This window comes from Xenopus tropicalis, chromosome 1, assembly GCF_000004195.4.
Source record: "Xenopus tropicalis strain Nigerian chromosome 1, UCB_Xtro_10.0, whole genome shotgun sequence".
NCBI classification, from domain to species: domain Eukaryota; kingdom Metazoa; phylum Chordata; class Amphibia; order Anura; family Pipidae; genus Xenopus; species Xenopus tropicalis.
In genome coordinates this window covers 84,538,777-84,560,839 of record NC_030677.2, presented here as the reverse complement: position 1 = coordinate 84,560,839, position 22,063 = coordinate 84,538,777, and the positions used below count along the sequence as shown (strand labels likewise).

The following is a 22,063-nucleotide window of genomic DNA, read 5'->3' as shown; positions in this document are numbered from 1 at the left end:
ATTAGTCACGATAATATCGTATTGGCGATCAGAAAGTCACTAAATTTTCGTACTGAACAATTGTAAACAGCGGTAAATTATTTCCGATTATTTCGTGCAAACGTCCGAAAAAGTCGTGCGGACGCCCGAAAAAATAGGCAAAAATACGCTCAGATCGTTCACATGAACACTCGAGTGTTCGTGCTTTTGTAAATGTGCCCCATAGTTACCCATTTCGGATTCGGCAGAATGTGTACTTTTCAAAAATGTATGGTTTCCTGGGGTAAACCTAATGTTCCAGGATTTTTGGCTTAGGAATGTAAAGTATGCTGTATTCTGCTGTAATGCTTTGAAAATTTAGTAATTTACTGCTGGGAGTTTTTGATCTATAGAAGTCAGAAATCTCAATAAAACTATACATATCGGGTATTGGCACATTCGGGAGACATGAGGCTTTCCAAATCAGTTGAATTTTTGTCCATAAAATAAAATATGTTTCTGGTATAAATCCCTATATCATGAAAAATAGCATTTTTTCTTTTTTTGTATTTCAAGCTCTAAATCTTGTTCCAGAAGTGGAAATACACAAAAACTCAGGTAGATTTGGAAAAAAACAATATATAGTTTGCCTGCCTAAACTTAACCCTGCCCCCAGTAAAAGCCCCTAAATTGAGAGAGCACAGAATGTTTACAAAACGTCTGGCACTGAGGGGGAACCGAAATGTCAAATTCTGCTGGCACTTAAAGGGTTAAGACCTGCGAGTGCGGAACATTTTCTCTAGCTAATTTATACGGGGAGGTTAATTTTCAGGCCATGGTACAAAAGACCATTAAGAGAGGTAACCTACAGTACCTCACTACACATTTAGGATTCAGGATATGCTGAACTGATATTAATGGAAATATTTTTAAAACACATTTTATGGTGGGGTTTTTAAAAAAACAAAACAAAAAAAAAAACAAGTGTCAATATCAAATCTAAAGGGCTGTATCATAGAAGAAAGGTCCCATTATCTCATGATATAACGTTTCACTGTTCCACAACTCTTTTTCTACTTCACAGTATCTCTTATACCTGAACACTGAGAGGTTTAGTATATTGCTGTCAGTGTGAACAGCAGGGGCTACTGTTTTAAAAGAGATCTATAGTTAAAATATAAAAGGATTCTCAAGTTCCCTACACAAAAATATCAACAATTCACTTGCAGTTAAAATTTTGCACCATTTTAGAAATAATGTTTAATGTCTAACCTTTGTTATTAAACAGTGCAAAGTCCAAGTAAAATTTACTTAGTTTATATATTTATTTTTGTGTGGTAAACCTGAAAATCAGTTTTTGACTACAGATCTTTGGACCACTGTGTTTGCAAAAACTCAAAATAACATCAGTCTGTTTGTGCAAGGGTCCTCATGGAATAACTAATATCTATTCTCACATTGGTGAGGGTTATTGCACTGTGCAGCATACTATACAATAAATGTTTAAAGAGGAGCATTCATTCATATTCAGATGTTGGTCATATCTACACACCGTACATGTTAAGGAGGCTGGTTAATTTATGAACACTGGTTGCAATTAGTATTAGTATCTAGTAGTATCAGCTACTACTGGATAAAAATGAATGCAAATTGGCTGCCATGGGCATGAGGGTTAATCTGGCTACCTTGTGTATATTAATATTCCTATGTGATTGCTAAACATATATTTCTGTGAAAACCAAAGTGGCGTTTGCCATTTTTAAGAATATATAAAACTGAAAACAAGGTAACAATGTTCTAAATATGCAGTAAAAAACAGGTAATTCACACAAAGATTGTATTTAAGAAAATATCTGGCAATATTGCTAGAGTGTACAATAAAACGTTTTCTGATATAAAGAAACATTTCACGGTGGCTGGTTATTTGCATGTGACAATGTTGTCATTTACACATGGTAACTTAAAAAAAAAAGTGACATGGAGCTGGTTGCCCAGAAAAAGCAAGAAAGAAAAGTTTAATTCTAAAACTTAAGACTCCATATAAGAGAAATACATTTTACAGTGATACATGGGGTGTATAACAACTGAAATACACTGGAGAGGGACACAATCTTTAACAAAAGAAAGCAACTTGCATTTTGCTGTAGTTTTTATTTTGTATAGATACTTTCGCTTTATTATACTACATCAACACTGAAAACTGGAAGGAGAGTAATCCAGAGCTCCTGGTCCGTTGAGAGACACCAGCTTTGCCTTCAGAGAGATCACAGATGTCAGAGATAGTGCAAAAATAATTAACCTGAATAAGAGCAACTGCCACCAAAGTAGCTCTACTGGAAGCTACTACTGTCAGTAGTCACTCCTACATAGCACAAGGTGAGGTAATGCAAATAATAGACTTTCATTAGATACTAGATTAGAGAGAATATCACATTTACACAATAATGTGCATGTACACAGGAAAATAGTTTCCAAAATGTTAGTGTTTTATGTGCCATGCAAATGACAAAAAGGCAATCAACACTGACAATGTCCAAGTATTAATAGTTCAGCTGTCAATTTAAAAAAGCTCTGTTCCATTCATCCTTCAGTCTGTGTAGTACTTGTCATCCTGAAGCAGGGGCAGTGTAGGTAAAATGAACTGAGCAAGCACAGACATATTGGTCAGAGGGCTTGGCCATTTATAACCACTCTTGCCCTTTTACAGCATGGACGTGTTTTAAACTTTGGAAACATACAAAGAGAATTATGTTAAAAAAAAACAGCATCTTTTAGTTAAGGAGGTACATATAAGTAAGAGAAAGTCAGTTTTTGATTTAAGGCAAAATAATTATATAAGTTCACAATTTTTGAGAACAAGCAATTAAGGCTAAAGAAATATTTCTTACACAAGTTCAGCCTACAAGCTTTCTATTGGTTAGCCAACATCGTACCACCAGGTCCTATAGGTATATATGGCAAAGAAATTATATGCAGACTCAACGTATGTATAACCATTAATAATAAGTAGAGTTCTAAATACAGTAGAGATTAATCTGGACATTGCTACTGTCATTATAGACGTACCAACCAAAAACAGTAACACTGTTTTAGAGAAAACATTAACATATTAACATAAATAAATCAGGCAATATAACAAAAAAAAAAAAAAAAAGTAAAAGAACTGGTTAAAGATTCTGTACACATGTACAAAATGAGGTGAAAAAGAAAACTGCAAATCTACTCCTCGCCAAAAATAAAAAAAAGTGGAGAATAGAAGCCCCTGAGAATATAAATACAGGCATATATATATAGTTTTTTTTTTTTTTTTTTTTAATCCGGATAATTTATGAGTTGTGCTACACATAAAAAGGCACATCAATGCAGGCAGTGTTTCATTTTATGCAAAACCCTACACTGTACATAATGTCAGGATTAACTGAATATGACTTTGTACATACACGCCATCTCTCCTCTTTACATCATAACAAACAAAATTGGCCAAAACATAGCTTAAGGCCTTTTGTTAATACCCTCCCCAACAACCGTCCCCCCAATAAGGGCTATGGTAACCTAACAAATTGCATAACAATTTTTAGCCAGTAATTCATGACCGGCATGGCCACAAACACAACAATTTTCCTTCTTACGACCTTTAAAGTTTTTTTTTTTTTTTTACTATTTTTTTTTTATAGACAATTTCCTGTACAGAAAAATATACAATAATAATGCCAAATTGACCAGGTAAATGGACTTCTACTTGGTAGCATTGGTTCATGAATGTTAGACTTACAAGCATTCTTTAAAGAACACAATACTTTTTACATAAAATTCATAAAAAGGACTAAACAAATCTACAAGATACTAAACACTTTACAAAGGGGTCTGTGACACACTGTACAGAGTTCTTTCTGCAGACGACAGCAAAGAAAAATTTCACTTAACTTCAAGTCTAGAAAACTGTGTGCAAGTTATTCCATGGCATTCATGCTACAATAAATTATGACACTTTCCAGTGCTTCAATAGCTCAAACCCCTATGTGCTGAAGGGGCCTGCAATGCACTAAAGGCATGAGTGGCAGATCCTTCCTGCACCAATGAACTTAGAATAGACCAGCTGATGGTCACCGATACGCCACATTTCTTAGTACCACAGGGAGGAATTATCACTCGCTATCTGTCTCAAAGTCAGTGTCTGACCATTCCACAGGAGCAATAATGCCTTTTCTCTGTGCGTATTCAATAATAGCCATATAACAAAAATAATATTGATCCCATGTTTGTATGCTGAAAGCACGTTGAGTTCTCATTCTTTTTACAGTCTGCAGAACATCTACTGTCCCAATATCTTCTAGTCTGGATAGACAAATATCCAGAGTGCAAAATGTACCTGTTGAGAAGAAAGTTGCGAGATCAAACATTATTTCTTTTCTTGCCTATAGTTGAATCAGTAAGAACAGTTGTACCAGACATATAGACAGACAAATTTGCTTACAAAGTAACATTTCAATAATAAAAAAACGTATATATATATATATATATATATATTATAAATTAATATCACTCACTTTAGTGAGTAGGATGACGATAATAGAGTAGTGACCCCAATAAATGTTTGCATAGGGTTATCTTCCAAAATTGAATGATGGCCAATCAGTGGAATCAATTCAGCCTGGCAGTGTATACATATGACCAAACTGTCTGGAGTGCAGGCTAATCACTGATATCTTTAGTCTCCACCTGCATGCGGTCTTCTTAAGTGAGAGAACCTTTTTCTCTGTAAGGGTACGAACCCACGGAGCGGTTCATTCGCCTACCAAAAACTGCTTTCAACCAGCAACAATAGGAGTTGTGGGAGCAAAGCCCTTCGCATCTCTTCGGTAATCGGAAGTTGCGCAAAATTTTATCCTGCAGGCAACTTGGCATGACTTCGCAAAAAGAAGCGATGCAAAGTGTTTTCCACCAGTGACTCCTGTTGTCACCAGTGGAAAGCCATTTCGGAGCAGTTAGTCGCCCGCAATAGCAGAAATCTATCACAGGCTCGCCCGCAATAGCAGAAATCTATCACAGGCTCGCCCGCAAGAGCAGAAATCTATCACAGGCTACTGAACTGCTCCGTGGGTTCTTACCCAAAGACTAATGTCCCACGATTTAGTTACCTGCGATAGAACTCTGCCACCGCGGGTGACTAATGCCCTTCCACCACCAACAAAGTGACATTGGAAAGGTCAGCTAATCGTTTTAGTTTTCCGAAGTCGCGAGAAGTTACCTGCAGGAGGAAACGTTGCGCGACTTCGGGACCTGGAGCAAGCATGGCAAAACTGTTATGAATACAGGAAAACAGTTTATGATCTTACCTTGATCGATAATTTCAGCAATCAACAAAATTAATTCCATTTGTTTAAATACAAAACATATTTGGGAGACTTTCAAAAAGATTCCCAAGTAGTTCAATAACTATATTAGAACTGCTTAAAAAAAGACCTGAAAGTTGTAAGTAATTCGAAGCATCAAGCTGACTAGGGCCTGAGCCAGAAAAGCGTGCTGTTTTGGCAAATTTAAACTTATGGATGATGGATAGAATGGAAAACACAAGAGATGATATAACTCTTTACAGAATGGAATATCATGTGCTGCCGGTGATTATTGAAAAGGAAGAGTTCTGTCTTGTCAAATAAGCGCTGTACTAAATGCTCACAATTGTTTTAAGGTGATTCGTTTTTGAACAATTTACTTCTAATAAGGAAAACTATACTATCTGCAAAACAGAATTTTACAGCACAATTACCTGTTCTGCCTATTCCTGCACTGCAATGAACAACAATTGGTGGCCCTGCAGGATGTCCCGTCCACTCCAACCCTAGGGCTTGTACAGCCACTGCCTGGTGTTGCTTCACCTGGGATCGAAAATCTAGCATGGCAGAGGCAGATTTAGGGACACCAAAGTCCGGCCAGCTCATGTATTGGTAATGGGCAACACTTCGGCTTTCATCTGTCTGTAAAAAAAAATACGTAAAAAATATGAGGATAATAATATACCTGATGTCCATCAAGATTTCACAATAATAAAAGTTCACTGCTGAACTTCCACATGATGAAGGGCAACTAGACCACTGAAATTATAGCTTTTATACACCTTTACCTAACTGCATGGGATTGCTGTTTGCTCTATTATGCAATAAATCCCTACACAGTAGAAGCACAAGACACTGTACCACATTACTTACTAAAGTAAATTCATACAGAAACATGAACTGAAGCAGCCAGTAATTTACATTCATTCACATAACACATACAAAGCCCTTTCAAGAGTACTGGGTCAGCAATAGAGTCTTTTGACTAAACGTCTTTTGATGAGAAGCAAAAAAAAAAAAAAAATCATCCTTCTTATGTGTTCATGTACCTGTTTATTGTACACTTCGAGGTGGGTAAGCTTAAAGTCTTGGAAGAGATCAATGTGGATGTTCCTAATTATAAAGTGCCCAGTATCTTCACCTCTTCCAGCTTCCAAGGGCCAATACTGGCCGCATTTAATCCGGCCCCTTTCTATTACCCTTGATGAAAAAATTCACAGATTAGCCATATACAATACCAGTAGATTATTTAAAAATCTTCATAATCGTCATTCGTCATGACTATGTATTGTAATGATAACGTTCCTTCATTGCATGCATGCAATTAAAACAATGTTATATTATTGTATATTATTGCAATTCTAGCAAACCATTTTGAAGGCTGTTTGCTCTCATTTCTGCTTACACAATCCCAAACCAATATCCCTCTAACTTTGCCCACCTTGCCACTACATTCTGGAATGATGCTTTCGATGCTATTTCGATGGTTTAAATTGTGTTTTTTCTTTTACATAGGTGACCCCATATTGTATTATAGTGCTTAATCCATATATGTTGGCTGGTAATAACTTACAAATAATAACAGAATTGTGTATTTTTTTGCAAACCCCACAAATCCCCTTTAATACCCCCTTTATATGCATTCTTGCAGAATTAACATATTACACATACCTTGTTGTCATTACAATGATTAAAACCCTCTGTTCCCACACCATACGCCAAAAATCATCAAATGTTTTTGGCAAAGGACCTGTTGGAGGGTTAAAATGATAAAGTTAAAGTGCACAAACAATACAGAGTACTGGTATGACTTGTTTGCTAACCTATACTGTCCTCTAGTGTTGAAGTTCAACATCACAATCAAGGCAACTACTGAACTTGTGGCAGATCAATTTATGAGGTGCAGACAATAAAAACATGAAAACAATGATAAACTCTTGCTCTTCCTGCTTTTTGAACCCTGAACCCTCAATGGAATACTATGAGTTTGATTATAATTGTGAAGTAAATTACAACCATGCAATAAACTGATGCAGAGAGTGACAGGTTTGTAAATTATGATTTTAATGGGTACAGAAATGAGTACAGTTCAACAGAAGAACAGAAAAATACAAGAGTAACCTTTGCTTCTAAAACATTTAAAACATCTTGTTATGGATGTAAATTATACTGGGTAGGGCCATGTGTCATTCCTGCAGAATGAGCTTACAATTTTTAGTTCATATATGTATCATTGCCAGGGTTCTCTCTCTATGTTTGTTACATTTATTAGATTGCAAATAAAAATCTGCCTACTGCTGTAAACGTAGTTAAATCCAGCAGCCAAATGCAAACATACAAGAAATGTTTATGATGCTCAGACTAAGAAACATCTCAGGCTGCTATGCCCCAACACCACAACTATAGCTGGTGAAAGCCATTAATATTTCATATCTTACCTTGTGTTGCAATGTAAGCATTTTTCCTTTTATAGTCATCCATGAAACTGGCATTGATGTAATCCGTTGTCTGCAAAATAGAGCAGGCTTTAGAAAAAATGTCAAAAGGGCAAAAAGAAGTGACTCACTACTCACAGCATCCTATGGTTTCTACTAGTGGTGCACCAAGGCCCCACCTAACACAGAAGACAAACTTACCCTTCCTTCCACCAACTGGCTCTATTTGTTCTTTTTAACTTAAAGGAGAAGGAAAGGTAAAAACTAAGTAAGCTTTATAAGAGAGGTCTATGTAAGTACAGCCATAAGCACTCACAAACTCTGCACTGAGTTCTCTGTCAAAAGAAAAGGGATTTGTTGCCTCTTTGTTTTCCTGTGCCAGTCATACAGGTCTCTCCTCTCTCCTGCTCCCCCCTCCCTCAAGGATGCTAAGAACCCCCCCCCCCCCCCTTTAGGAATGTGGATCTGAGCCAATCAGCGGGAAGCTTCCTCATAGTCTTACTAACTGCGCATGTACACTGGTCTTGGAGCAGGAACTTGGCATTATGGGAACTTTCTTCATAGAGCTCAGTGTTTTTTTCTCCTATGAGGCTTCTGATTATCTGAACGGGAGAAATATGGTGAGACTTAAGGGCACTATTGAGAGAACTGAAGGTATGCCTGCAGCTTGAGATTAACTCTTTATAAGCCTTTTTTAGCCTTTCCTTCTAACATACATTTTTCATGATCCAAACAGGATTTTTTTTCACCACAAGTCCTATATAAAAAAAAACAAAAAAAAAACAAAAAACAAAACAAACCTGTACCAGCAGCCTGACAACTACTTCAATACAGTTTTCAAGGTGCTGTAATATTCATGTAGTGTTGGGGGCCTATGAATCAAAAGCGTTTTAAGTAGCCAAAAAAACCCCTTTCATACACTTATTAGAAGAATGTTCAATTAAATAACACACTTTCAAGTGTTTCATTTGTGCTGTGCTCAAATGTGATTTCAGAACACAATACAATACAAAAGAATTTACAGGAATCTAACCACAGAAACATATTTTACTATTGTGTACATCTGACAAATATAGCTGCTTTTAATGGTCAGTTGTGTGTGTTTCATCAATAAGTAAATCCTGCATGTGCTTTGCACTGAACAAACAGAGAAATGCATCAGAGCCCAAAGTGAGCTGGAAATGTCTATACATGCTCACATGCCCACAAACACTAACTCTGTGCCTCAATAAATACAACTTCATCTAAAAGCCCCATACATACCAGTAATTGGGGAATGTGTTTTAAGTAGCACAAAATATATTTTCAAAACAGAAAAATGTATCAACCTTTAATCTACAGAAAATGGCAACTGGTAAAAAAAGGATATGAACAAACTGTATTCACCTTAAAGCAATTTAAATAAATAAAAGCTTATATTATGAATACCTGGTATTAAAATAATATATCTTAGGTCAATGGTCTCCTTTGGAAGTTAAACCTTTGGTCTGGTTCCTCTTCGCTCATACCAAGGCTACAAGGCTGGTGATTAAAGTGTATCTATAAAAGCTAATGGGATTCCCCAAATCTAACCAACATGGACCTTCAGAGTGAAGCACCTTTAATGCTGCTAGAAGATCCCATGCCCCATCTGTATGTAAATACCAGTTTAAGCATATTTAATGAGAATTCTGATAACTTACCTCATCTGTACCAACAAGTCCCAACTTAACTCTTGACAGGTCTAAACAGAGAACATCACTGTATCTATTCTTCGCTTGATTGTGAGACTTCCTATTTAGAGGAGAGTATACAATAGTGTTAGATTACAATTTTAGTATACACTAGTGTTAGATTACAATGTACTATGACAATATCATAATGCCTAATTGACTGCTTACTGCAACAACAGAATAGCCAATGCCAAAGAAACAAGCAGCAGTGAACTGGGCATCAACTGAAGCAGGATTCTGATGGCAGAACTCTTAGACAGTAGAAAGTTTGTAGACTTGTGTAGTTCACACACACAAAACAATCCTTTTATCAGTTGTGCGTTTACTCCCTACATGCTTGGCAAAGCATCAAACTCAATAACCCAGAACAGTATTATACATAACGCAGGAGTCTTTAACCAATTTATTTAAGCCACAGAAAGTAACATTTTGTGGGACAACTGTGAATGAAATATATTTAAAGGCACTTAACAGCTAGTTAATTCAATTGAGTGTAGTAAATATGTAAATGTAAGAGGAGGAGAGCAGCTTAATAATGGAAAAAGGTAGGTGCTTTTGGGTGCCTGTAAATATATTGTACCTTGTATTTATCTGACAAAGGGCTAGACCCTCAAAACGTTACTTTGAGCAGAAATGTTATGTTATAGTCATTGTGCATTTGCAATGAAGGTGATCCCCATTAAATTGTGGCAGAATTGCAGTGCCATCCATGTTTGGGACAAAAACACATTTTTCTTTGTTTTACTCCTCTGACAATTCAGACATGATTAAAGTGCACATTCCAGACTTTAAATGAAAAAGTTATTGGCGTACATTTCAGTTTCACCATGTAGAAATTACAACACTTTTTATACATAACACCCCTCAATTCAAAGCACCATAATGTTTGGGACAAAGTAACGGTAGGTATATTAAAGCAGTCATGGGAGTGTATGATTGACAGCGTGGTTGCACTGAAAACCATGCAACTCTAAACACTTGGAAAATGCGTTCTGTGTGTGAAGCCAGCATTAATCTGCCAAGGTTTCAAGTCATTTGTTCACTAACAATAAAGACTGCTATTATGTTGAAAAAAAACTGCTATTCTATTTTGAATAAATGATTTAAAAAAAAAAAAAAAAAAATTAAACTCTGAGAACCTTCCCCTATGTGTCCATCTATTTTTTTTGAAAAATCAAAAGGTTTCCAGTAAATCAGCTGCAATAAACAAGGTAATAGAGGAGAGAAAAACAACTCAACCATGCATTCCCAAAGAGTCTGCAATGTAATTTAGGAAGATGTAAGTTCTTGTGGTGTAAGATCCCCTTTTGCCCATTTTTTTTGGTAAAGTGGGTCTATTTAGAAAATATACTGCCTCTAATTTGTGCAGTATAATTATATGCTTTAAAACACAGACCAAACCCAAAACATTTTAGTGTCAGACCAATTCTCTATATATAATGTTACCTTGGTTAATAGGACCCATTTTCCAGCTATTGAAAATAAAATAGTGTATAAAATATAAAAAAATATATTTAAAAAGCTCCCTGTTTGCATATCCCCCTCCTCCCCCTCCTTTGCCCAGGTATAGTTACACATCAGCAGGTAGTATATACTGGTCACCCATTCAAAAGCAAGCATTTTATGGGCTGCTATAGGTTACTGCACCTGAGCAATATTGTGCCTTTTATTACGCTATGGAGGCAAGAGTCTGAAAGAGAACACTTTAGTTGCAACAATCATGACAACTATTAGCCAAATTGAAGTAAAATAATTAATCTCAGATGTAGCATGTTTTGGGAAAAAATCCACTTAATGAATTTCTACATAATAAGTGTGCATTTGTTCCAGATACCTGATCAGTGAAATAAGTTGCTGTTTAAGAAAACTAATACAACACACCTTGGTATATTAAAAGATTTCCCCAATTATTAGTATTACAATACTAATATGGATTGAACACAAACTTACTTTGAAATATCAAATGAACCAACAGGTGGGTCTTTTCTAATTTCTTCATATTCTTGAAATATTCCCCTCTTTTTCATCCTTTTGACATGCTGAACCAAACCAAGTACCGTCATTCCTCCATCTTCTGGCATATGTATAGACAGCTCCATGCCGGTGGGCAGTGGTCGTGATTTCTGGGGTAAAGGTGGGATGGAGGGATTATCAGCAGGCTGCTTATATAAAGGAGTGTCCGGAGGGGTCTCTGATTGTGGCGGTGGCCTTCTGCAATTGGTGTTTGTACTGGAATTTTTGTCATAACAATCATAGTTCCCACTACCTGCAGAACCATTCCAGTGAACACAGCTGCTTACTCTGTGCACATCTGAATAATTTTTAGTCCTATTTTCATGGTAATGATTATTTATAAGTCTGGTATTATCAGTCACATTCTGCTGGGTGCAGTTAGAATTAAGTCTGTCACTCACAGGATTCTGATCCGATGCATAGATCATGAACAGATGGTCCATGCAATCTCCATTTTCTTGAGTTTGTCTGGAATTGACACACGACTGAATCCAAGCAACGTGGCTAATTTTGGAGGTCCCGCCCAAATGGTCAGGTAAGGATTCTTTTGGTATGTGATTTACCAGCTCATGGGCTTTTACTGTTCGCACCTAGGTTCAAGAAAAAGCAAACTGAAGTGCAGGAAATAAAAATGATAAAACTAAACCTTGAGACATATCACAAAAATATGTAGTAGCCACAAAGATATCTGTCTTTGTAATGGATTTTTGGAGGTATGCTGCTCAAAAAGATTGTAACACAGATACTTCAGCTTCCATTTGTGACCTATTTAATACTTTACTTTTAAAAAAAACTTTTCGAAAGATACTGGTTACTTTCTTTTCTACTTATCTAGTCCTTTCAAGAGTCTGTTAACTTTAACCATACTTCACAGTCTGGAAAATTCTATGGCCATGACCACTATACTTTCAGTTCTACAGGCTCACCGACAGGGCAGCATCAGAAGGTGCAACTGCATAGTCATGTCTACAGCTTTATGAGTCCAGCTTAAGGGGAAACTGTTGTGATATTTATGGTGCACTTTCTAAATTACACTGTTAACATACCAAATAAAGTGGATCCAATTTCTTCCGCAGTTACACGGAGTGAAGATTGGCACCAAAACGCAAAAGCAGGCATTTTCTGCCAAGCTCTTCTCCGTGTAGCTGCACTAAAGCAGAAGCTGTGCAAAACACAGGCTGAGAGAAGCTGAGCCAAAGCTCTTTGTGACTAGGGCCTAAAAGCCCAAATGGACTTGATTTGCTATCAACAGGGATCTACACCAAGGTAGTAAATATCAGTTACAGTCATGTGAAAAAATGAGGACACCCTATTAAGCTTTCTTAATTAAACACGCAGGGGCTAAGCCCCACTTGTTGTGCCGTCTCAATATTTTCTTTGGACACCCTATGAAAGCCTGTGTGTTATTGTAACATTCTTGGACATATGGATATTTAATCTCAATGTTAACAATACTGGGAGATTCAAGTAATATAACTAAACAACTAAAACTGAAGAAAAGACTTTTCAAAATCTTATGTAAAATGTAATTCTACAAAAATGCAATTTCTGGTGAGGAATAAATCAGGACACCCAGACATTTAGTCGCACTTAAAATGGCTCAAATCACACACAGGTGTATCATCAGGTGCACATGATTAGAACATCGGTACTCAGCATTTTGAAGGAGGTTTGCCCTATTTATTTTGGTGTGCTCCTGACTGTTAAGGTGGGAGTGAACACCATGGTGAGATCATAAGAGCTGTCCGAGGCCTTCAGAAAGAAGATTGTAACAGATTAGAAGTCTGGTAAGCAGTGATGTGCGGGTTGACTATTTGTTGACCCGCAGCTTTGTGTGTTTATAGACCTCCGACGCACCTGCGACATCACTAAGGGAGCGGGGCAGGCACACGCCTATAAATAGACACTTTCAGACTGCCCGCAACTCACTTTTGATGTTGCGTTGCCGGGCCACATCACTACTGGTAAGGGATTTAAAATAATTTGAAATCAGACATTCCACTGTCCGGAAAATAGTCTATAGGTGGAAGACTTTCAAAACAACTGCCAACATGCCCAGGTCTGGCTGACCAATCAAGTTTAATATGAGAGCAGACTGCAAGATGCTTAAAGAAATCTCCAAAAACCCTAAAATGTCATCACGGGACCTACAGCAGGTTCTTGCTACTGTTGATGTGAAAGTACATGCGTCTACAATCAGAAAGACTGCACAACTTTAACTTGCATGGGAGGTGTGCAAGGAGGAAACTGTTGCTCACTAAAAAAAAAAAAAAAATCAAGGCCAGACTAAAGTTTGCTAGAGATAACATAGACAGACACCAGGACTTCTGGAATAATGTTCTTTGGTCTAAAATTGAAATTTTTTGGACACCAGAACAGGAGACATGTTTGGCGTAAATCAAATACAGCATTCTAGGAAAAGAACCTCATACCAACTGTGAAGCATCTGTAAGAGAATTGAAGCTGAAGCGGAACTGGACCCTGCAACATGACAATGACCCAAAACATTCACCAGACTGGCTGAAAACTAAGAAATGGAGTGGAGTGTCAAAGCCCAGATCTTAATCCCATTGAGATGCTGTGGGGTGACTTGAAATGGGCTGTACATGCAAGAAACCCCTCAAACATCTCACAACTGAAAGAATTCTGCATCAAGGAGTGGGGGCAAACTTTCCTTAGACCAATATCAGAGACTGGTAGATGGCTACAAGAAGTGTCGCACTGCAGTTATTTCAGCCAAAGTGGGTAATAACAATAGCTATGAGGGGGAAGGGTGTCCTTAGAATACATATTTTTGTTGATATATATTGTTTAATCAAAAGATCATTTGAGTAAACCAAGGTTAGTTTTTGTTGTTTACCTGCAATTAATTCCAGAGATAAATAAAAACAAGATTAGACATCGATATGTAATAATTATGTATATATTATATATTTAATGTAGTTTTTTCACATGACTGTACATCTGTTAATACAAAGGCTTGAAAAACATTTGTATTTAAATAGATTTCAAGGCATGCTCAGTATTTTGTGAAAAGAGCTACCTGTTTTCTGATAAGGGATCTCTTTTAAGACAAATTAATGCATTAAAAAGATTAAAGAAATGCAATTCTACAGAAATTCTTAGGGGCAAGGTCACACACAGCAGACTGTCAGCCTGTGGATAAGCGCAGGCTGACAATTCACCTGTACGCTTAAGATTCTTCTAGTTGTGCCTGCACCCCCGAAGCATTGTATCCGCCAGGGTGCAGGCACACACAGCCAATATCTGCCAACTAACACGACACTTGGTGTTTATTTGTGCATATCTGCTGTGCGTGCCAGCACCTGGGCAGATTACTGCATCTAACCTTATTAATTCACAGAAATGAACCATAAATGTCAAAATAGCTAACATAGTACACTGAAAAATGTAATTAGAACTTTCTTTAAAATGTTTGACAGCTATGTCTCAAAAGAAAATTCAACCAATTAAACAGAAATACAAGCAGGTTGTCATTTTAAAATTTGAATTATAAAATATATAGAGTAATACTCTACCCGTTCACGCAACTTTTCTCTCACGAACAATCGCAATACAGCAAATGGAGCTCGGAACCAAAGTGGCGAAGACACAATAAAAACACACTTAAGACGTGCAGGAAATGCACCCTGAAAAGCAGAATAAGGACATTTTTAAACTTCTCAAAAATATGCACTGTAAACCAATACAGGTATGGGACCTATTAAAATGAAAGCTTGGGACCTGGGTTTTTCTGGATAAAGGGTCTTTCCATAATTTGGAACTCTAACTTAAGCCTACAAAAAAAATCATATAAACATTTAATAAACCAAATGGGATTGTTTTACTTCTAATAAGGATTAATTGTATCTTAGTTAGGATCAAGGTACTGTTTATTATTACAGAGAAAAAGGAAATCATTTTTAAAAACATGAATTATTTCATTAAAACGGAGTCTATGGAAGATGGCTTTTAAGTTACTTGGAGCTTTCTGGATAACGGGTTTCCAGATAACAGGTACCATACCCGGTATTTTTATTTGGAGGAAACCAGAACACAAGATAACGGATATTTCCAAATTGAAAACAATGTATTTTTGCATGTGACGTAAACATAATTGAGGGTGATGGTAGAATGTGTGCTTTGCACCCACAGGAAATCTGCTCTCCAGTGTGTGCCCCAAAAATACCATTTGCCTCTGGATGAATGGAAATTGCTGCATATAGAACACTTTGCATGCAGTGCTGCATTTTCTATGACCTTCCCCTAATTTGAAATTTTCTAGATAACAGGTTTACAGATAAGGGATCCCATACCTGTAGTAATTTTAATTCTCACTTCATGTTTCTTTCTTTACTTTTAAGCGAAATATTCTGGCAGGACCTTTATTTTTTACATTCCTCTTCTATGGAGAAAAATTAAATGGCAACTACCATGAACTTTTTTGCCTATTTCTGTATTCTTTTCATTATAATAATATATTTATATTCAAAAAGTGTACAGAAAGTAATTATTACTAATGCTGCCGAGGGTAGCAGGGATTAACTCTGAAGCAGGGCTTGCATCACATTTCTAAAGTAACAAGTTGTGGTGCAGTTGTTTTTGAGTGCTCTGTAATAGTTTGTGCAAAATCTGCTGCCCACACACCATTGCACCAGAGACAGTGTCTTGTGCTTGCAAAGGAATCCAGTGAAATCCAAGTGGTAGGTCAACAGATCAGTGCAGCTGCTGAGCAGCAGGAATTAACTTTAAACAGCTGCAAAAAGGTGAAAATATAACTTGATAATTAAAAAAGGGATAAATTATCAACATCGGAAGCAGTCTTATGTATATTAAAGGCAACTGATTTCATGTAATGGATTGGTTAAAGTAGTACAAGGCAGATATGATTTCTGAAAGTCATTTTCAACACTTAAACTTCAAGTAGAGTTTAAACCTGAACACTTTAAATATAAACAACATGAAAACAAGACAATTTTTTGCATATAGCATGCAGAAAGTATTGTACGGTTTTAAGGGGCAAGGATCCCCTTTCTTAATAAGAAGTGGTTTGTAACAAACACCTGCAGTAGTAACCAGCCTGCTTCAGGTAACTGTATAAAAAAATAAAGAAGTCAAGAACCCTAACATTTTAATTCATCTGTGTGTGTTGTCTTTAGATTTATCCTAAGGCAATGCTAGCCCAAAAGACAGTTGGCCATACGTGGTAAGATCCGTTCGTTTGGCAAGGTCACCAAATGATGATCAATGACCAAATGGATCTTCTCACGATATCCCCACCTAAGGTGGGCGATATTGGGCCAATTAAATCAGTGGGCATAGGCACCATCGGACTGAGGACCACATCAACAAGCCGACGCAGTTTCCGATCATACAGAAAATTAAACCTGTCTGATCGAGTTCTGCCCAATTTTAGGCTCGTCTAAGGTGCCCATACAGAAGCAGATAAGCTGCCGAATCAGTCTGAAGGTAACATCTGACTGTGTATAGACACCTTAAGTCAACCTTCAGATGGGACTGCACCAGAACAAACAAACAACATGAGAGCACAGCAACAAGGCAGGTTCGCAAATAACATATCAATTTGAATTTGAGTTTTTATCTACCCTACAAGGGTATTATAGTCTTAAGGTGGCCATACACACTAGATTTTAGCTGCAGATTCAGGTCCTTTAAACCGATTCGACATCTTATCTGTCCCTGTATGGGCACCCTTGACTGATCTGGCCAAAAATTGGTGGTGAAATGTATGCTGAATAACGGTACAAATGATGCAATTTGGGTGGGGGAGACAGGCCCAACTGATATACACTGTAGGCAAATGTAGGCTTTACATGTCCTTTAATGTGTTTTGCAAATTTTTGCCATTTCACAAATTTTCCGGCAAAGTGAAACGGACAGATTTGCTCATCAAAAATTAATGCATGGTATATTTTAGGCTTATATTTACCTGCCTGCCCACCCATAAAACTTGTTTTTGAGAAAGTTTTTGAACTGTGACTACTTCTAGAGACAGTTACAGGTTTTATGGCTCTTATATTTACAATTTACAAACGCACACCAAATGTGTAAAATTTGTGTTTTTTTAAGCAATCCTAGGTGTGTTTTTGTGAGTTACAAATGCAACCCTTTATTCTATTGCCTTTGGAACATGTGTCAAGTGCAAGAAATGCAGCCCCTAAAAAAATCCACAACGAAACACGAATGCTATAATTACATCAATTAGCTGATGTGTTTAAACATGCACCAAATGCTTATATCTCTAATAATTAGCAAGTACCTGATACTTGCTAACTAAGCTAGCATAACTCTTTATAGGAAAAGGCATCCTTAGTAGCTTCATGACTTTTTAAGCACAGTGCTCCAAATTGTGCAAAAAAAGTCCCAAGCATTCCAAATAATAAATCCTTTACTTTACCATATCCAATAAACCCTATCCAGTGCACAAGTGCTTGGAAACACAGTTTGAAAAAATGCAGCTGTGGGAAGCCTAATTTATCACTATAATCGCTTTACCATAATGTTAAATTAGCTGATTTAAAGGAGAAGCAAATGTAAAAACTAAGTAAACTTTATCAGAAAGATCTACGTATATACTGCCATAAGCACTCACAGAAACACTCTGTCGAAAGAAACAGGATTTGTTGTCTCTCTCTCCTATCTCCCTCAAGAATGCTAAGAACTCCTTCCCCCCCCTTAGGAATGTGTGATCTGAGCCAATCAGCAGAAAGCTTCCTCATAGTCTTACAAACTGAGCATGTACACCAGTCTTGGTTTTGGTGCAGAAGCTTGGCATTATGGGAACTTTTATAGAGCTCAGCGTTTTTTTTTCCTATGAGGCTTCTGATTATCTGAACGGGAGAAATATGGGGAGACTTAAGGGCACTATTGAGAGAACTGAAGGTATGCCTGCAGCTTGAGATTAACTCTTTATTAGCCTTTCCTTCTCCTTTAATTAATAATCACACTAATAGCAGCTACGGCCAATAAATCAAGATTATTCATATTTTACACCTAATTGATATTTCAGTTATTGAAGTTGTATATATATATATATATATATATATATATATATATATATATATATATATATATATATATATATATATATATATTTAGAACTGTCTTTTTAGGCAAAAAAATACCAACTGACACTCACCTTCAAAAGGTTCAGTATTTTAACACATAGCTCATAATCAAAGTTCCCGTAAGTGGAATTGATCATATCATAGATGAATATAAGTCCATTCCTCTGAGTTTCAACTCTAGAACAAAATAATCTTATAGTAACGTGCATATAAAATTTGAATAAGCATCTGATCTATTTTTTTTAATATTGAATGCTCATGCTCCCCATATAGATACATACAAACACACTATTCACAATTCTTTGATGTAGTAATTTTATCTTTGCAAATATATTTATATACATATATATTTTATTGAATATCCTTAATATTTAAACATATTCAGCCTATGAAATGAAAAACAATAAAATAATGTGCTAAGCATACAATTTGGACAGTCTTGTATCTAGATTTTTTCAGATCCTCTAAAATGCAATACACTACATGCTATTCCTATTGGCAAGAAAGAATAAAAATGAACGCTCGTGACATTAAAGAAACATCAATAAATTACCTCTCAATGGCTTTATCTAGCTGATAGATAATAGCCTGCAGAACTGCCTTATGCGTGGTAACATCCGGTCGATGGAGTCTAGCAGTAAATAAAGCTAAAGCAGCCCCATTTGCATCTCTTCCAGGCTAATTTACAAAACAAAACATCTGTCACCAGTTTGAAAATGAATTTAATATTCTGAAACTGTATATAAATACATAACAACCGTTCACAAAACACTTCTTCATTGTACAAATATATATTATATATATATATATATATATATATATATATACACAATATCTATTATACAGCTAAAACCACTTAACTTAAAATATGGGGACATGGGACTTAAATTATCTTCCACTAACAGACCAGCTCTATTAAAGGTAGCTGAGCCTGAGTTTCTGGCTGAGTTGTAGAAAGTGGTATTTTGATGGCTACTTAAATACAATATATTCTTTAAACCTCAGCTGAGGTTCATCTTATGCCCAGCCAGGATGTTTTTCTATACAGCATTACTTAATGACAAGAACAGGCAACAATATTAAAGAGCTTGCTCCAGATGTTTGTGAAGTCTTATGTTTGCGCTACATTCCATTAAAAAAGACTATATTTACAGAGACTACATGATTAACTGGTAAATCAAACCCCTATTAAGGATTTACAATTTGTAAACAAATTTGTAAACAAACAAGATTATCTGGAGGAAAATACAAGGAATATTTTAATTTAATTAACAGCACGGAAGGTCCAATATAGTGGCAAAATAATACCCTTCCAACCTCACATTTGTGCTTACAGTATGTGTACAAGCAAGTTTGTTTGCAATGCACAGCAGAGGCCCTATAAACTTTTGAAGGATAAATCAGACAATCACTTTTTAGACACATTGTTATTGTAGCAAAGCCAATAACATCTGAAATGTGAAAGACATGTATTCTTGATATACAGCTGATTAAATCCAGACTAGCTAACTACTTGGTAATGGAAAGGCTGACTAGTATTACTATGAATATCTGGGAACCTTTAGGGCAAGGGCACACAGGGGATGTATATAAGAGTAATTAAAGGTTTTGTTGGGGGGTTTGTCTTGAGTTCGGCCTCAAATTTCCCACAGGCTGACAATCCTTCCCATGTGCCATTGCCCCGAAAAAATAATTAGGGATTTATAGATCCACAAATGCAGGCCAACTTAAGACAACCCCCTTCAAAACCTTCAACAAAACCTTTCACTACTCACTCATATATACATCTCACTAATCCCCATTATAAAATTAACAAAATTTCTTAATGTGACGTGCCATTGGGTTACTACATCTGCTTAATTGGAGAGGAAAAAAAAAAAAAAGACTAGGTGAAAACACTTTACTCTTTCTGGAAAAGTCACTTACCAAAACTGTAAATTTACCACTTAGCAGCTCTGCTCTTAATGGTTCTTCATCAGGATTTATATTATAGATGCCTTCTTTCAGTCTTGTGTTCTATTTGTAAAATTGAAAATAAATAAAAGCAGCTTTGGTTCAGACTTCTATCATGATTACAGTGAACTAGCAATGAAAAAGAAATTCTATAACTATGACACATGCGGTATTGCCTTTGGCCTAGCTTTTTCCTGGAGCACTAGAAACAGTATAATGATTGATAGTAGCCCACAATTATAAATTACAATAAAAAGAAAGGCAAATTCATACACTTCCAAGTTAAGACATAGGGAATAAACATGTATTCCAGGGGATAAACAAAAGTAAACAAAGCGCCCCAAATGCAATCAGCACAAATTAATTTCATGCAGTTCTCAAGTCACGAAGATAGCATCCCTTGTTCAAATATATCAGCTACTTGAAATCTTAAGGGGAAGGGCACACAGAGTGTAGACCCACTACCCTATGCTGCTCTGTGTGTCTGCACTGAAAACTACAGTATCCACCTCAGAGCAGGCACATGCAGTGGAGCAGAACATAGGTCTGCTAGTAAATATTAAGTACTACAGATCATTATCGAGCTTAAAAAAAATAAAAAAAATCTAAGAAGTCCCCTCTTACAGTATGTTCAATGATTAGTAAATGACAATGCCACTTAATGGCAACATCACAAATGGGGAATTTTGGGAAGGGATCTGCAATCATTTTGGGCAATTTGTTTATGAGAAAATGACTGCAAACAATTGCGGCTACATATTGCACCATAAATCACACAGTGTGTGCCACAAAAACAAAATAGGTCTCAGCATTCAAGAAAGTTGTAAAGAACATCCTACAGAGATCACTAACAAACTGACATTTATGACTTACAGAGAACTAAACCCTACATTTTTTTTAATGTAGTCTATTGCATATTATTGACGTTTACTTTATGCTTGAAAATTAAACCATTTACCAGTAAGCTTTCAAAACAGACATTCCCTGCCCCTTCAAAAGAGAAGGTAATCCAAACATTCACTGTGCTCCCTTAACTGCTCAACTTCAGCCATGATGATTCTGAAGTCCCAATCTGCAGTTGTGTACAGTTTATTCTTGTAAACATGTATTAACATAAAAAGCAAAGAAATTGATTGATAGATATATATAGATTGATATATAATGGAAATGTAGAAAGCACTCACAGCATATAAAAGTAAAACAAAAGTTTGTTTGTTTATTAGCTCATCGCATCAACGTGTTTCGATCCTAATAGGATCGTCATCAGGATGGGGAAGGGAAGTGAGGTGCAGCCATAAATACAAAAATCAACCAATCAGTGCTCCTAAACAATTTACATAGCTAATTACACTGTGAGCAAAGGTCATGTCAATAGACATAAATCGTATCTGCATGAAGTGAAATGAGCAAATAGCCCAATAAGTGAAAAACCCTTATTCATAAAACCATATTCATTAAAAACATGAATCACATCGCTGGTATGAGTTAAAGTGTCATGTCATCATATCCTTACCCTCGACTATACCCTAATATATATAGGGGCTAGCCACAAAAGAACATGAATTTATAGT

At 36.4% G+C, this 22,063-nt stretch overlaps 1 protein-coding gene across 2 annotated transcripts in view; it reads right to left on the bottom strand.

Annotated features, from left to right (window-relative positions):
• Nucleotides 1-1,948: 1,948 nt before the first annotated feature.
• The window catches only part of ptpn9l (protein tyrosine phosphatase non-receptor type 9-like), a 41,946-nt gene continuing 21,831 nt past the window's right edge, over nt 1,949-22,063 (bottom strand). The window contains exons 3-14 of one of the 2 annotated variants that reach the window (XM_004910883.4): nt 20,466-20,555; nt 19,093-19,217; nt 18,611-18,716; nt 14,991-15,101; nt 11,853-12,041; nt 11,389-11,561; nt 9,409-9,499; nt 7,730-7,799; nt 6,963-7,041; nt 6,341-6,491; nt 5,726-5,933; nt 1,949-4,327 (exon numbers count right to left, since the gene is read on the bottom strand). In XM_004910883.4, coding sequence (XP_004910940.1) covers nt 4,104-4,327; nt 5,726-5,933; nt 6,341-6,491; nt 6,963-7,041; nt 7,730-7,799; nt 9,409-9,499; nt 11,389-11,561; nt 11,853-12,041; nt 14,991-15,101; nt 18,611-18,716; nt 19,093-19,217; nt 20,466-20,555 — 1,617 coding nt within the window. In that variant the 3' untranslated portion in view covers nt 1,949-4,103. Of the gene's footprint in view, nt 4,328-5,725; nt 5,934-6,340; nt 6,492-6,962; nt 7,042-7,729; nt 7,800-9,408; nt 9,500-11,388; nt 12,042-14,990; nt 15,102-18,610; nt 18,717-19,092; nt 19,218-20,465; nt 20,556-22,063 lie in introns of both variants that reach the window. The other variant, XM_002935463.5, reaches the window with a different exon arrangement.